This window comes from Embiotoca jacksoni, unplaced genomic scaffold (assembly GCF_022577435.1).
Source record: "Embiotoca jacksoni isolate LCO1_2020_lvr unplaced genomic scaffold, fEmbJac1.0.p SCAF_2, whole genome shotgun sequence".
NCBI classification, from domain to species: domain Eukaryota; kingdom Metazoa; phylum Chordata; class Actinopteri; family Embiotocidae; genus Embiotoca; species Embiotoca jacksoni.
Genome location: NW_027185340.1, coordinates 6,850,952 through 6,868,282, shown reverse-complemented (window position 1 = coordinate 6,868,282; position 17,331 = coordinate 6,850,952). Strand labels below are relative to the sequence as shown.

The window sequence follows — 17,331 nt, the reverse complement described above, 5'->3', positions numbered from 1 at the left end:
GTGCCGTTGATGTGATTGCTACCTGCGCGCTCCCGCACTCTCATACACGGTCCCATCACACCCGGGGACAAAAAAAAAACACAAAAAAAAACAGCTGATATCATGGACAGGGCTAGACACGGCAGATAAGGGAAACCCTCCTTTCGTAAGTGATTCAATACGTTTTCTTTCTCGTCGTGAATGTCGCTTGGACGTCTGACTGTTTGGCTTTGAGGATGCGGCTGACGCTTGGCGTTGCCGCGCGCGTTAGCTTGTTGGTGCCCCAGGAAGTGGAGAAAATGTCATCCTCCGGAGTAGGCCGTTATCAAATATTGTCGAGCATATGCAGCACTGACACGTGGCCAGGTTGTCATGCATTAAGTTAGCTTCGTGTAGGACCTATACGTGCCCATATTTCTTCTAGACGAACTGTATTTAGCTTGTTTTTTTTTTTTAATATATATCTATAGAGCAGCTCTGCTCCTATTCGTTTCCATAGTAACCTTGGCTCTTGTCGATGTCATTCATTCTGCTTTCAAGCCCAATGTGGATATGCGTTTACTGTTTGACATCCAGTGGCGTGAAAGCCATTTTACTCGACGTGGGATCGGTCATATGTCACGGCCAGCGTGTCCTGACTTGTTAAGGAGGGCAAGCAGCTTCCCAAAACGGGTTGTTAGGATTTTCCCAGTGAGGCCTGTGACACCACAGTGGGCCAGAAAGAGAACCTTCAAACAACCTAGCTTCACTCATCCAGATGTTTTTAATACAAATATCAAAATTGATCAGGATTTTTGTTCGAGCTTATTTATAAAAAAAAATTGTACAGTTATGTTTTCAGACATATATATATTAATATTTGTGAAATTTGCTGGCAGCACTGACAACTGACAGTGTTTTGAAATCCTGTTAACTGAATAAGTGCAGTGGCATCGAGTTCAACAATATTCAAACATAAAAATGAATCAATGACAAGGTCAACTTGCTATTTATAGAACAAGTAGCGGATTGAATGAAACGCGTGATGACGCAAATATATGTAGTTAATTTACTTTCCTTGCAGTCAGGGCCGAGGGATATTGGCAGTTACAAATCATAATGTTTGACTTCAGTGTAAAAGTTGATAATTTAAAGATGAATTGGAGTTAGTAATATCTACTTCTTTAGATTTTAAAATCTGCTCTGATCAATATTTTCTTTTTAGAAAATGGCAAAATTATTGTATAATGTGAAAGGGGTCACTCATCATAATTACATATTTCTCATTCTGCAGCACCACTCAGCTCTTTGTTTTGTTTTAATTGCTGGCCACTTAACTATTACTGCTCACTCGAATTGCTTTAATCTACTTCATTATGTAGAGGGTTAAATATACCCACACTACCTGCCCAGCACCAAATAGCAAAGTTTGCTCTAAACACAACAATGACCCGTTAAAGTTCACCCGAGAAATGTGTTTTCAAACAGTTTACAGTTTATACAAGTGGACAGTGAACATGGTGAGACCATATGAGAGCTTTGTGTCAGAACTGAAACGGAAAAGATTTAAAAGTGAAACTCAAAAAGTCAGAAGTCAAGATGAAAAATTAAACGCAAAACTGGAAAATGTGGCTGCAAGAGTGGAATCCTAAATAGTAACAGAAAAATGAGAATATTGAAATCCAACTCATACGAGTTCTGCGTATAAACACCTTTCTGCTTTCAACTTAATTACATTCACTTCAATTTATTAACTTTTTTTTGGAGGGTTCTTAGAACAATATAAATTGAATTACATACTCTTGAAAGACATATTGTAGATCTGGCTCTTAAGATGCTTAATTCTCCAATGTTCACCAGCTTGTTGTTAATTCTTTTTGGTGCTGGGCAGGTAGCTTACAGTAAGTTCAACAGAGCTTTTTGTCAGAAGAAATCTGCCTGCTGCTACAGAAAACAAGGTTAAAGAGAGTTGAGAATGTGGGCTTTAAAAAGTTGGTGGTACCTTTTACACAAGACGATCATTTCGCTTGTTGTTTATCTAAAATATTGATAAGTGCTGATACCGTTGCCATGGAAATGTCTTGACACTTTACATAAACCTCCATAAAGTGCACCTACTGTGGAAATGAATTAAAGAATTATAGAAACATGCTCCCTGCCCACATCTGCCAAACTCCCTCTTGTCTCTTGTAATGAAGAAGATACCGTCACATCACACATTCAAACTTGAACTAAGAAAGTTTGCACACTCAACCAAATACTCACAGTTACAATTAATCTGCCCAGAGATCTCATCCGGCCCGTGAGGAACATGTCCTCTCTCTAAATGGGAGAGTAATTGCAGTCTTTGCCGACTGTACTCCCACATAATAGCACTTAGACTCTGTAATTTTGTTTTCACTCTTCCTCACATCTACATCTGCATATGTTAAGTGTAGCAATTACACTGGGAAATTGCTTCTAACTACATGGGGTTTATAGGCTGGACTGTTCTTTTCTTGGTAAGAGCATAAAAGGAAACAAATTTGATACAGTTACATTGTTCTGTCTACATTCCCATCCTCTCTCAGTAATTTGTTGCAAGGATTTGATCTTTTTTTTTTTATATTAAAAAGTGTATAGAAGTTTTTGCACATTTCTGGTTTTTGTCAAGATGTAAAATTAGAGTCAGGTCAATCTGTTGAACATGCTGATTGGGACAGCAACTCCTTATTGTTCAACAGTTTTATTTAAAAAAACAAAACAGAAATATTGTTATTCATCTCTGACTTCATTGTCAATGCAAATATATATATATTTTTTAAATCCATTTGACGCTTGAGATATTAGCACTAGCATTTCTTTGATTAGAACACAACAACTAAACCACAAACCTTTGTACATGTGCTTGTAATGCATTGACACAATTCATGTGGGTTATCAGTTCTTTTTCTGCTTTTTGTTTTAGATTTTATTATTCTAAAATGAGCCTGTACATTTAAAAACTGAATCTATTCTTCAGTTTCATTTTTCCAGTGATACTGATACTGTGACAAATTGTTGAATTATATGGATTTAATGTTGTTTCTTGATGGCTTGTTTCACCCATATGTCAAACTCTCCCCCACCCCATCAATAAGCACACCATTTCTTATATATATATCTCTCACATTTGTTGCCATGAATAAAGTTCTGGTTTTATCTGCTGAAGTTTTGGGATATCTGTCTCTGAGATTTTGCCCTCTAAAGCTCTTTACTGGAGGTGAATGTCATTTTGGTAGCTCACTTCGCCCCGTACGCCCGACTGTGTAATGCAGCTGTTAGTCCACTAACGGATACCTTGTTGGTGTCACGTATTTGCCTTGTCGAGGGCTAGACGTGGAAAACACACGCATGTATGACCAGCTCGTACTGGACAGATGAAGTCTGCACAGGGAGGAGGTTGGAGGTAATTGGATGGAGCAAACACAGGTCTTTCCCCTGGACAGCCATTGTTCCAGTCTGTGACAAAGCAAAAGTCAATGTGAATTTATTTTCGGTCGTGTAACGTAATGTATTTAGCTTACATCATGTACGTTAAGTAAGTTACAGGACGCACACAACGCTACTTATGTAAAATGTTCCTTTTTAACCCAATCCATTATCTTTTTCCACCCCTAACCAAGAAGCTTTTGTCCCTAGCTCTAACCAAATTGCGACCATCTCACATTTAATCGAGATCATGAGCTTGTCTTAAACCTCACCTCGTGGTTTTTGATGCCCAAAACAAGGCTTAGGTGAGGCAAAACGTGACAGTGTCAGTGACCCAGTATCCTGCAGTGGACTGATCATTTGGCCGATGCCGCGTTGGGTCACTCAATGGAAAAATGACAGTCTCTCTTATTTTGAATAATAGACATTACTTTTAACACTGTTTATGGAAACCACATCTGACCAAAGTAAAAGTTTCTAAAAACATGTTATCAGTGTTGTGTGGCTTGAAAGGGATATTATTATTGGAAAGAGATGTTTTCAAAAATCACAATCATTGTGCTGGGGTGACTTATGATTAGATAGAGGGTAGCTAGACATATCTCAAAATGTGGACGAATAAAACCAGAACTATCAGCGTGGCTATAGACCTTTGGAGGTAAAATAACAATATTTATGTAAGTTTGTTGAACTGAATGAATTGCATAGATATGTGCTGAAGCTGCACCAAGCAGCACATGTAAATATGTTCTCTCACCCCTCTTTTACTGCTCTTGTGACTGCTACCATTCACTGATTGCTGCCGCAGGACCCTCCAGGCCTTTAGGACATTCTCCTTTTTGCATCTGTTGTCTCTCTCTCTGGTTGGTCTCTCCACCCCTCTGTGACCTGGGGATGAACGCACCAATGAGGAGCCTCACAGTGAGTCCCCTGGTCCTCTTCTACCTCATCTTCTTCTTCTTCAACACCTCCGGTCACTCCCTCACTCACAGAGTGCGTCACATATATGCCTTGATGTCAGACGTGGTGGGCATTCCTGTCTCTATGAGCGTACTGTAGATGTGGGTAGTGTACTGTACACCATATAAGCCATGCTGTTGACTAACTGTTGTGTGTTATTTACAGGGAATGCCTGATCGCATGTTATGTGCAGTGCTGGAGCAATTTCAGCTTTACTTTTCCCTTTGGTATGTGCGCTTTGTCTCCATTCAGAGTGTCATTTCTTCTTGTGTTCTTATGTTGAAACGGCCTGTACAGTTTTATTTTTTCTGCATACACACATTCACACAAACATACACGCAGACGTTGACACGCACGGGTACAACACCAAATCACACTGTACCACATATTCTGCCGGCGTTCAATATGATGAAGATCACGTGTGATCTTTTCACAAGGTAAGTTCCTGGAGCTGTTCCAATGTAAATACACTCGTTCTGTGTTCCATGTGTGTTACGTTGTGTATCACGGTGGCCATTCAACGATGCAGCACCTTTAATTTGAAAGTACACACCTCTGCTCTGGCAATTCAAGTCAGGGAAGTTTACTTTGCACATCACAGTAAAGCTTAATGCTACATGTACTTACATCCAGAAGAAGCTACTATTGGTACACAGTTTATTTAAGACTTTTAACAATATATTTACTGGTTTACTTTGGATTTATACAGGTTATTTTTTAGAAGTGATTAATATTTTTTAAATTTGTTCCTGTTAATGTGGCCTGTGGGTTGCATTGAATTACTATGTTCAGATTATAATCCACATGATTGGAGTTACAAAAGTTGGACTGCCACTACCCAGACTTGGATGCAGGCAGAGTGTTCTCCTGTTCCTCATTTATCTTTGGTCACTGTGTGGTCCGCCTCCCTCTCTCTGTCAGATCCACTCTCTGTATAGCACGGCTAGCCCCAGCATGCTGAAGAGGAAACAGAGCTCGCGGGTCGAGGCCCAGCCCATGACCGACTTTGGGCCGGATGAGACCCTTGCGGACAGCGCTGACATCTTCTGGATCAACAAACCAGTGAGTCCGCTCGCACGTGTGTCCGGGTTTTGCTAATACGATTATTTCTTCTTTTCCTTCATTATTTCTTCTTTTGTCCTGCAGTGGGTGCACTCCCTGCTGAGAGCCTGTGCCATCATCAGCGTCATCTCTGTGTGTATGAACACCCCAAAGACGTTTGAACATTACCCTCCGCTACAGTATGTGACGTTCACGCTGGACACGCTGCTCATGTTTCTCTACACCGCCGAGATGATCGCCAAGATGCACATCAGAGGAATCATCAAGGTAGCTCCTCGCTGAGTGTGTGAATTTCTGACAGAAAGGTCACAAAAAGCACTAAACTTATGTTGAGGCCAAAAAAGTATTCAAATTATTATTATTTTTCATTTATTGCCTTCTGGCTTTCCATGTCAGAATACAATAGAATTTAACAACAAATCACCAACAAAGAAGGCTTCCAGCAGAACATAAACAAAGGAAAGAACATGTGATTTAAAAATATTTACTTTAGAGAGTAAAATTCAGCCAAAAAATGGTTGTGCTAGTTTACATGACTTTATTTTGTGTATGGGTGTTGTTTTCCATTCCATATTTGTATTCGTGTCTGTGAGCAGAATATTTCTTGAAGTTAACAATAAATTTGGATGAAACTTTAGAGAAAGTTCACATGGTCTAGAAGTGATTAGCCTCACTTTCTATGCCATCATGAGTTTGAGCCCTGTTGTGGCTTTCATACTGATCTTATAAACATATTCAAAGAGCACGATAAATGTTTATGTGCCGGTCAGAAGTCAAAAGTTATTGTTTCAGTCACAGCATGGACACCGAAGAGCTTATTGTCAAGACAGAGTTGATTTAGAAATGTTCCCTTCTCCATGTTTAAAAAGATATATTAACATATATATATATATATACATATATATATATATATATATAAAATGGATACAGTCAGCCACTAAACAAATAGAGACCTGACTGAGCACATGTTGTTGCCATAATAAAAAAAATATTTAAAAAAACCTCAGTAATAGCTAGAAAGCCAATGGGCTTGTATCATGTTCAATTTACAGTACACAAACAAAAGTTTATTTACCCGATGAGAGTAAACTGGAAATAGACAATAAATTAAACGGCAAAAATCTAAATACATTCTGTATCAGATACATGTGGGGATTGGATTTCTCTACTTTGGGGGTATGCACGCAATCGAAATGCTTCAGGTGGGAAAAAAATAAGAGCTAGTACTCCCCTATTCACATGTTGGGTTGTGTATTGGTGGAGTCAGCAAATCATTAAAAATTTCCTTCTGAATATCTGCAGGGAATAAAAGATACCAGGAGTCTTTGTTTTTGTGTTCTTTGACTTGTCCATCATCTCACAGAATAATATTCGAAAGTGTGTCTTTTTTGTGCTGGCTCACATTTTACACCCAACCTTACTAGTTACACTGAGTTGTAGATTCAGATGAGTCTACACAATTAAAATTGGAGGTAGGCCGATAATGTCCTGTAGAATCATCGAGGAACAGACAGCTGGCAGATGAAAGGCCCATAATTACTGTCATAAAAAAGTGCAGGCAGCTTAATTGGCAAATCAAGGATAGCAAACAGAGAGGCACAGGAGGACACTGAATTAGAGTCATCTGTGTAGTCAGACAGCACAAAACACTTTAGTTTTCTTTAAAGACAGATGAAACCCATCTTTGTGAAATGTGATGTTATATTTCAGATGATCCTCACTAGACTTGATGTCAATTTTAACTTCTATGAATTTGGCACAAGTGACATATTGGAATTTCTAGGTTTCTATAATTTCCCAGTGTCCTAGAGTCGATATGGTCAAAATATCTATAATTTAGTTTATTGACACATGAAAGTTGCATTTTCAAGCAAGTTCCTGCCCAAAAGAAAAGATCCCCGCAGCGTGGTAAACTAATTGCATGCTTTTGTTCTTGTCAGTGTGCCTAATCAAACAAGTCCTTATCTGTAGAGTGTTTCGGAACACACCCTCTTATTTACAGCCTTTCATCCTGAGGAAGACCGAACCCCTAAAAGCTTCTTACACACTCTCTCTCTCTGTAAGTGGTAATTAAGTATGCCCATGTTTGCTGGCCCCCTGATATTTCAGTTTGTTCACACTTCAGGGGCAATTTTTTTTTTTTTCCTCTCTTATCGTTTTAAAAACAGGCTGCTTGAATATTGTGGCCAGTCAGTCCAAATGGGCCGAGTACTTTCACGTTCTGTTTGTTGTTTTTCTTGAATATGCCATTACTCAAGTCACACCAAGACTTTCTGTCACAATACAAGCTTTGTCAGATTATCAGGTGACGGAAATGCTCGTTTCTTTTAGAGCCTCAGAGACGTAAAGCATTATTAAAGCTTTGAAACATCACAAGATGTTTTGTAATTTTTCAAAATAATCGAATTTCTTGAAAAATATGACCTTCGATAATGGTGATGTTCATACCCGGTTCTTAATTTGTTAATTCATGTTCATATTCCTGCTCTTTTAAGTCCTCTCTCTTTTCACTGCTGATGTCTCCTTCTCTGTCTCTGCACAGGGGGACAACTCCTATGTGAAAGATCGCTGGTGTATGTTTGATGGATTCATGGTGTTTTTCATCTGGGTCTCCTTAGTGCTGCAGGTGTATTGCAACATTTGCTATGATATATATTTTTTTCAATTCACTGTATATTGCAGTTTTTTGTGCAACTTGACATGAGGCAATTTATTGGAGTGTCTGTTTTATGTCTTAACAATCCGTGTCTCTTTCCTTTAGGTCTTTGAAATAGCAGACCTCGTGGATCAAATGTCTCCGTGGGGAATGTTGAGAATCCCCCGAGCACTTATTATGATCCGGGCCTTCAGGATCTACTTCCGCTTTGAGCTTCCCCGCTCTCGCATCACCAACATTCTGAAGTACAGTACTTCCATGAGCATTTCTCTTAAATAAGGTCTCTTGAATTAATAGGCAGATACATGTAAAGCATGTGTTTTTCATTATTCTGATTTGCAGGCGATCCGGGGAGCAGATCTGGAGTGTGTCAATCTTCCTGCTTTTTTTCCTCTTGCTCTATGGAATTCTGGGTGTTCAAATGTTTGGAACATTCAACCATCACTGCGTTACAAATGATACACAGAAAGGGTAAGAAGGAAGTCTAAAGAAGTGTAACTTTGGATGCATTTTTTTTTTCTCACATTAGTATCTCTACTGAGAACTACCAAGCCCCCGAAAGGTCAAGGCAAGAATCCTTTTGAAGACTACTTTTGCGCCACTCCACATATGCCTTCCATTCCTTCTACTCCATTTGAACAGTTGATGCGTTGGTCCACTCCAGTTTGAATACACTGCCAGATAAGGGAAACCACTATGCAGATACTACAGAAAGTAGAGATGATGTCTGGCAATATGCAGCTGCTGGCTGTGAGCACAGCTGAATTATACTGTCCACTAGATTGTGCAGCCTTTCTCCATCCATCTCTTCTTACTGACAGATGCCAAGGGACATTCATTCTGAAATTGATGTATAGCTCTGACGTACTCCTTTTCCCAAATCTCTCTCTTTCCCTCTCTATGATTCGAACGGCGTATTTTAGACATATGTCACATGTGGACTGATGTTTCTAATCTCGATCTGTCATGTGCCCTTGGCACTAAGTCAAAGCTCACCTATCTTTTCACACACAATGGATTTGATGGAAATTGGGGAAAAAAATAGCAGGGGAGGCAATTTCTCATGGATATTAGAAGAAATGGGTTGTGGATTTGTGAACAACATAAGATCTCCTCTTCTGAAAGTCACGATTTCTGCATTTGACCTCATCGCTGTTTAACTGCTTGAATTGGATCTACTGCCTGACGATGGAAATGATGTATATGTTTTGTACAAGTCTTTATTGTGATGGTTATAGTTTGTGGGTTTTAGGTTTATTCAATATTTAAAAACCCTCTTACAAATATATATCCATTCAGTTCTGAAATATATAACTATCGTATGTTTTTAAAATATTTAGCTATTTTGAACCAATTAATGTAACAGGAATATTTCAAAGGCTTTCAGCATACTTTGAAAAAGGATATTATTAGCATGTTGAAATACCTGTGTGTCAATAATAGTAACTTGATTGCTCAGGTTGGCAGCATTTGTTGACAGGAGGACTTAAAAGTTCCAATTATGCAAATGTGTTTAGGTTTTTATCAATTTACAGATTCAGAAAAGCACTCATGAATCGTTTCTTATCACAATGATGTTTTATTTTTTATTTTGACTCAAAATTATTAATATTGCGTTATTTCTGGACATTTTAGTTCTTATTTTAGGCTTCATTCATCTCCCCCTTTGTCAGCAAGAAAACGGATTTCTTTGATAAGACACATTGGTATAATTCAGCCCAGTATAATTAGCTTTATCGACTTTCACCACTATGCCTCTGATTGCCCTTTGTGATAGCGCAATAAATTATCCCTTCTGATCCTGTAACCCTTAATAAACAATTTGAATGAATGTCTGGGCAGGCAATTTGAAGGCATTAATTTTCATTAGGGAAATCAAGCAGCTCCTAGTGACACCTGTGGCTAAAAAACAAGGAGACAGAAAAGAGAATTTTAGTCCCACATTAGCCTCAATGTTTTTCTTCTTCTTTTTAGACATTTATCTAAGGTACCACCCATTAACGTGAAATTTCTTAACGTTTGTTTTGTCCTCTTGGTCAGTAATGTGTCCTGGAACAGCTTGGCCATCCCGGACACCCATTGCTCCCCTGATGGAGAGGGCTACCTGTGTCCTCATGGCTTTAAATGCATGGACTTGGAAGAGCTGGGCCTCAGCCGACAGGAGCTCGGTTACAGTGGATTCAATGAACTTGGTACGAGCAACACACATTTAGCAATGCCTTCAAACACGTACAGACAAATATGAGCGTTCACAAACATACATTGCATGTGCATTTATAATTTTTCTGATACACTTTTACACTTCATAAAGAGGCCAAGAGAACAGACGCACCAAAGTGAAATTAGCATTGCAGGATGACTAAAGTCGTCTCTCTGCTGCTCAATATTTAGAGAAAATTTCACCTGTAAATCGACAGGTTATTCTGAACAGGTAGGAGGATAAAATGACCCTTTGTGAACTTAAAGTGCTATATACGGTATATCAATTTTGGCATGAAGCTTTGCCGTGTAGCAGCATCCTGTTCTTATCAGCTGAACAGTGCTCAAATCCAGTGTTAGTACAGAGTGCACTGCGCCTAATCTTTTAATAGCTGTGAAGGAGACTGAGAGCTTCACGGTAAACACAACCTTAATTTGGACATAATAGACTGGAATGCGGTGCACTCAGTGAGATATACAGCCTAAACGTATGGCCTAAATGGTCTTTCAGCACACTGTAAATATTTTTGTAGCTTCTGGGGTGAAATTGCTTTAAATGCATTGCAGAAAAACTGAACCCTGTGTGCTATTCTCATTTACATCCATGCAGAAGGAGTAAGTGCTATAAAAAAAAAAAATCAAAAAAAAATCTTTAGGCTCAGAACTGTTAAGATTTTGAGCTCAGGACAGGAATAAAACGTGCTTAATTGTTAAACTTCAGACGGCTCTCACTGATCTGTCAACTGTCTGTCAGTTACACTTGACACCTGCTGTCAGCTGCTGGTTACCTGTCTGCAACTGACACGATGCAATCAGGGAGTTTGTTTATGTAGAGAAAGCCTCGCTAATCTGTTGGTCTTTTTCTTTAAGTGGCAAAAGGACAAGGCTTTTAAAACATTAGAGCTTCTCAAGCTTTCCAAACATCCAAGTAATATTAAATGGTGCTTCTGTCCCAATGAAATCATCTCTGGCCAAGTGTTAACAGAACAGACAGTTCATTTGCAGAGAGCACATTAACCAGAAAAACAGCCAAGAATTTGATTCTGCAGTTTGGCTGACTTACATAATTTATGTTAATTGGCACCATCAGATCAAATTTGTCTGCAGCAAAGACATGCATCAAAGAGCAGGTTAATGTCAAACAGGTAGAATGTGAAGTCTTGTCATCATATCAAAGGGAACTATGAGGATACTCGGGTTCTGTATTTTTGAATCTGTAAGCTGTCAGAATACACATTCATTATAGATGAAAAGAGAAACTCAAGGTATTGTGTTTGTGAGAGACTTTGGGGAACCGTATTAATTGGTATGAGGTTCACAGACATCCCCGTGTTGAGCAAAAGACCGATACTGACATGTGCTTCAATAACAATCCCTGCTTTTCATCCGACTGCTCGTCTTTTTGACTCGTGCGTGTATTTTTTTTGCAGGTACGAGTATCTTTACTGTCTATGAGGCTGCATCACAGGAGGGTTGGGTGTTCCTCATGTACAGAGCCATTGACAGTTTCCCTCGCTGGCGCTCCTACTTCTACTTTATAACTCTCATCTTCTTCTTGGCGTGGCTCGTCAAGGTCAGAGCCAGTCTCCCTCTTTACTGAACTCTCCATAATCATTTCAGGCATTAGTCAAACACCAATAGGTTTGGGCTAAATTGTCATAACCTAATATTTCACCAGCCATGATGATTCCCCTTGTTAGTAGAATGCTCTCTGCCTACTGAGAGACTGAATGTCACATCACAGATAGTGAAAAGAAGTCAAGCGTTGCACTTTAGTCTTAATTGTCCCCCCGCTCTTTCTCTCCCACTGTCTTTGTTTCACTCCTTATGCTTCTCTCTTTTACAGAATGTGTTTATTGCCGTCATCATTGAGACATTTGCTGAGATTAGAGTGCAATTCCAGCAGATGTGGGGCTCAAGGAGCAGTACCACCTCTACAGCTACAACACAGGTACAACCGCCACACTCATGGACACAAGCTGAGAGAAAAGTGCCACAAAATGTCACTTTGCGTATCTCAATCTGAGCTGTTTTTAAACATTTATTGCGACCTGTCTGTTTTCAAAGTTACTCATCTTGGTTGTTGAGTGCAAAAAAAAAAAAAAAGAAATAAAAAATTCTGTTCATTCATCAATATTGAGTTCATCAAAGTTGCACGAAGGAATGAACACAAATGCATTTTGACAGGAGGGACTTTTTGGGTTTCTTAAAAATGCCGCCATCAATAAATACCTCCAGTTACATAAAAATTGGCTGCCTGAAGGCTCATACACAATCAGATGTCAGTTTTTCTAATAGATTGGGCATCAGAGTAGGTAAGAACAAATCTACTCAATTAAAAAATTGGCCAGATAGAAATGACTCTCTTTTTCTAATAAAGCAGAGGAGACATTTATTTGGCCAAGTGACACGTTGGCTCTGGAAGGTTTGTTCCACCCACTTGGCTGTTGGCTCTGTGAAATGTCACTTCTTTAAGGCAAGAGAACTTACTTCAATTCTATAGCACTTGCTCCAGAGTCAAACTAAGGGATGGACTCTATTCTTTTCTGCTTTAATTGAATTGTTCCTGCTTTCTTGTGAAATCTGGGTTTGATCATGCAGCTTCAGTGGTTCGGGAAACAACGGATTTTTCAGCTGGAGAAGACTCAGAAGACGATTCAGAAAAGCTTTTGCGGAAACATTCAGGATATGTATAGTGAGAGCTATGTCTGAATTTGTGGCAACCGGCCAGGCGGGTTCTTGGTGTGTGTTTGGCTCGTACAAGATGATCTATTTTCACCTTTTCTGTTTATGTTTTATCATGGAAAGAATCCAATGGAGCAACCAAACACCAAAGGCAGTAGCAAATCTGTTACTCCTCCTCTCTTGACAGCAAAAAGTGGTATATAAAAAAATTCTGCTTGCAGTTACTCATTTTTGGCCGGTGTAGACCATCATATTCACAGATTAAGATGACGGACTATAAACTGTCTCTAATAGAAAGTGACACGGGAGGGATTTTCACTCCTGTCCCATCTCACTCCTGCAAAAATACTCCTGTCCCGTTTTAGTCACAAAAAAAACAACCAAAACATCCTGTCCCGTCCCAATCCCAGAAGAAAGACCCCATCCAAACTCGTTAACTCGTCCCCAACCAAACAGCAACCAGCCACCAGAGCAGACAGGGGAAAATAAAAAGAATAAAAAGGACTTCAGAAACATGAGCATTATGTTCAAAATAGATAAAATAGTGTTTATTTATATTAGAATTCATCAAAAAACGATTATTGTTATTCCCATCCCACCTGCTCCTGTTGACTTTTTTTCTTATCCCAGTCATGTGGTGAATAGTGAAGACAGGCTTGTTTGAGAAGAGTCAGGATTGTGGAGAATCAATCACCAGCAATTACGGCACAATGCAAACTGTAGATTTCTATCCAACTCGATCCTGACTTTGTCTAACATTGTGAAAACATCGGTCACGATAATCATACAAGATCAGGAGCGCCAGGTGTTGCAGTTGCTCTCCACTAGTTGCACAGCCTCAGGGCATGATGGGAAACGCCTGGCTTCCACCTGATCGGCTTAGATGTTGGTTCAACAATATGACGCCCGACAGAAACTTTTTATTTTTGTAGAATTGGAGAGATTTTGATTGTATTTGCCTGATTTTTAAGGTTTGCTCTATTAACAGAATACATGTTTTGTGGTCGAAGGGTACGTTTATCAGTCAGAGAGGCTGAATACATTTAGATTATTGATAATAAACTACACACAATAAATCACAGTTCCAGTCTAATTAACATAGATCGATTTAATTATTAAAGCATTTAACAACATGAAAACTTCTGGTAAGTGGGATGTAATCATTCTTAAAATAACATCTCTATATCTGTGAAACTTTGACAGTCTAAATATGTTGAACCATCAGCAGAGATCAGATAATGTTTGTATTTTAATAGGCCACTCTGTCATAATTATAACTAGAGACTGCATCCAAACTGATATCTGGGTCTGATACCATTTTATGAAATCAGGATCATATCTAACAGGATGTGAGGGTTTCTGTAACGTCCTGTACAGACTGAAGGCTGCTTGTTCTGTCCCACTTGACCGCAGCTTGCTGCTGCTTCCTGCTCTCATCTGCTTTTTAGGCAAGTTCATCTCAAACGAGCCTCCCATCTGAGGATTCCCAAAACAGTTTCAGCCCCTGGTCTCCGTCTGCCCGTGTCCATCCTCTGCCAAAGATTACTTCATAAGATGAAAGAAACACTGTTCTGTAACACAACACAGCTGTGGTTGGTCTGAGTGTTTTTGTAGTTCCAACCAAATTGTGGTCCAAAGATGATTGGCTGAATGTATTTAATTTCACAGGATAGTCTGGGATAACCCATGCGCCATATAGGGAAGGAGGTTGGGCTTCTGGAAAGAGCTTGGACAGGAATTGCTTCTCTTTGTTGGGCAAATGAAGGTAGTTTGGGAATCTGCTCAGCAGGCATCTAGAACACCATAAAGAGGTGGACAACGTGGCTGGGGAGAAGGGCCCCGTCACTTAGCTTTACTTACGCAGCCTGATATGATTCAGCTAAAGACTTAGGTTTGCCTGCATTATATTTTAGCCCCTTAAAATAATATAGTGGTGGCAGTGTACCCGTGGTTTAAAGCGCTGTTGTTGATGAACCGCGACGTCAGTGTGACTTCTGTTGCATCTCTCTCATTTCCTGTTATCTGTCCATTTTCTGTCTAAAAGATGCATAAAATGCTCCCAGAAATGATTTGATATAGTGAGATAGCTGAGGTTGTAAATGTTAGGGTTCTAATAAATCAACACAATCCACTAAGCAGGTGACAACCCCCAAGTTTAAGGAAGCAAGTCATTATCTACAAGAGTTTAATATTAGTTTCAACATAAAAGCTTACATTTCATTGATGTTGTCTAATATGGGTGTTGGAAAGGAAATTACAAGTTGGACCTTAAAAAGGAGCTTTGTCCTCATATTCCCCCACCAGTTTCTTTTATTTTTTTTGTCATTCCCTGTAAAATATGTAAATTGGAACAGGCCATAGAGGAACATCTCTAGAGGGTGATCATAAAGAATTTTCACAGATTTAAAGGCCCAAATAAACATTCAGTCTCATAAACAAGTGATTTAAATGAGGACGAGAACAATAAGAATAAAACATGTATTTGAATTGTTTGATTGTTTTTGGATCCAGATGGCAACTGTTTATGTAGCAATTAGAATTGACTTGACATTTTTTAAAGTTTAGCTGTCTTTACAAATATCTGTTTGGGTATGAGGGGAGTTACTCTCTTTTTCATCAATGCCTCTTGTTTCTTGATATAACTGGCATTTGATTGCTTCTTCCACACATACAATGATACATTAGTCTGGACTGATGAAAAGGGTTTGGAGGTAGGTGGGAAGTAGAGAAAATGAAGAGAGAATGTATTTTGTAAAATCAAAGCTTTATGATTCCATTATAATTGAAAACTGAGTAGATGAAACGGCAGAATATCAGAAATGTTTGTCTCTGAACTGAATAAATCTTCTGTTTAAGACTATATAAGGTGACCACTGCAAATTAAAACACAATAAATTCATGTGGATTCATGGATCAGGATTTTTGAGTTTTGTTGATTGTAGAGAAAAGCTACTATTGGCCTATGTTTGATTAGGATTTGTTAACCATCTGAATACCATTTGACATTTTTTAATCAGTCATTCGGTTTCTTTTAAATGGTCCATCTTGGAAAGTCATGAAACTAAAACCTCTGTTACCTCAGTCATGATGGAAAACAGGCTAATGCTAGTGGCATACTATGACCTTGAAAACAATTAGCCTTTCTTGCCATAATAAAAAAATATATTGTAATCACATCGTCATGCCCCATTCTTTATCTTAGAGGGGGGGGGGGGGAACTAATTAGCTGGGGTGTAACACTTAACTGTCAATCACAGAGGCTGAACCAGTATAATCTTTTCTTCATATTCTCTTGAGAGGAAGGCTGGTTTAAGGTGGCCCAGGGAGACACAACCCATGCCACACGCCCTGTTCCTTGACTTTTCCGTATGTCTCCCAATAATTGAGGCTTTAAATAGAGATTAGTCTGTAAAGCCTAACCATATTAACAAAGGATCAAGCAACCTTTTTTTTTTTTAAATGATCAAGCTTTTCCTCCTGTATTCTGATGAGTTGCAGTTAAGAGCTACTTTGACTAGTTGAAGTTGAATGATATCAACCCTGTACATTTGACGTGAAGGTTGTAAATAGTATTGACTTGCCAGGTTATGGGAAAAAAAAAGATGATAACAGCTATGGATTGGACACCACAGCGTTGCGAGGATGTGATCAAATGTTATGTGACAGGTAGAAGACGACGCTGAAACAGTGAAAGGTTTCTAATCAAAGACTGGAATGAGGTTGGGGGATTTCTATACGTTTACCACGGCTCCTTTCAGTTTTTACCGTCCTCACAAATGTCTTCGCATTCTCACCAATTCAGACACAAATATTTACACTGATTTATCCATTACCTCGTATATTAACAGATGTCGGGTAAATCTACAAACATATTAGTGCAAAACAAAGCTGGTTTGTAGCCTCTACCAACACATTTGCACAAAAAAAACCAACTTAATATGTAGAATTCAATAAGAGTGTTCTTTTTGTTTTTAGATTCGTTATTTTTGTACATGCTTTCTGCATGTCTGTCTGTTGGCTGGCCTCTGGGTTGGTCAGCCCACTGCCTTTGACCAGACTGAAATATCTCATCTGGCTAGGGCCACCGATAGGTCAAAATGTTTACTAATCCTTACATGCACAATCTTGTGCATTTGGAGAGGGAATCACCTGAGGCCCCATTATACGATATTATCCCAATACTTCAGTCACTATCCCATATTATTACGATTTTATACATTTTGCTATGAGTAATGTGATATATGTATTGTGATTTATTTCCTTTTTTTCAACAGCAAATTTTGTCCCCCAAAGTAAAACTTTATTAGCTTTTAGCACATAGCACTGCTGTACCTGAGTTTATGTCTGAGGGAGCCACTAGC

At 39.0% G+C, this 17,331-nt stretch overlaps 1 protein-coding gene across 9 annotated transcripts in view; it reads left to right on the top strand.

Moving 5' to 3' along the window:
* The first annotated feature begins 9 nt into the window (after positions 1-9).
* nalcn (sodium leak channel, non-selective) overlaps positions 10-17,331 on the top strand; it is a 70,261-nt gene continuing 52,939 nt past the window's right edge. For 4 of the 9 annotated variants that reach the window (XM_069154285.1, XM_069154287.1, XM_069154288.1 and 1 more), the window contains exons 1-11: positions 10-145; positions 4,217-4,329; positions 4,534-4,595; positions 5,290-5,430; positions 5,515-5,697; positions 7,973-8,056; positions 8,192-8,331; positions 8,429-8,557; positions 10,127-10,278; positions 11,716-11,858; positions 12,132-12,236. In XM_069154285.1, coding sequence (XP_069010386.1) covers positions 4,554-4,595; positions 5,290-5,430; positions 5,515-5,697; positions 7,973-8,056; positions 8,192-8,331; positions 8,429-8,557; positions 10,127-10,278; positions 11,716-11,858; positions 12,132-12,236 — 1,119 coding nt within the window. In that variant the 5' untranslated portion in view covers positions 10-145; positions 4,217-4,329; positions 4,534-4,553. The other 5 variants (XM_069154283.1, XM_069154281.1, XM_069154284.1 and 2 more) reach the window with 4 other exon arrangements.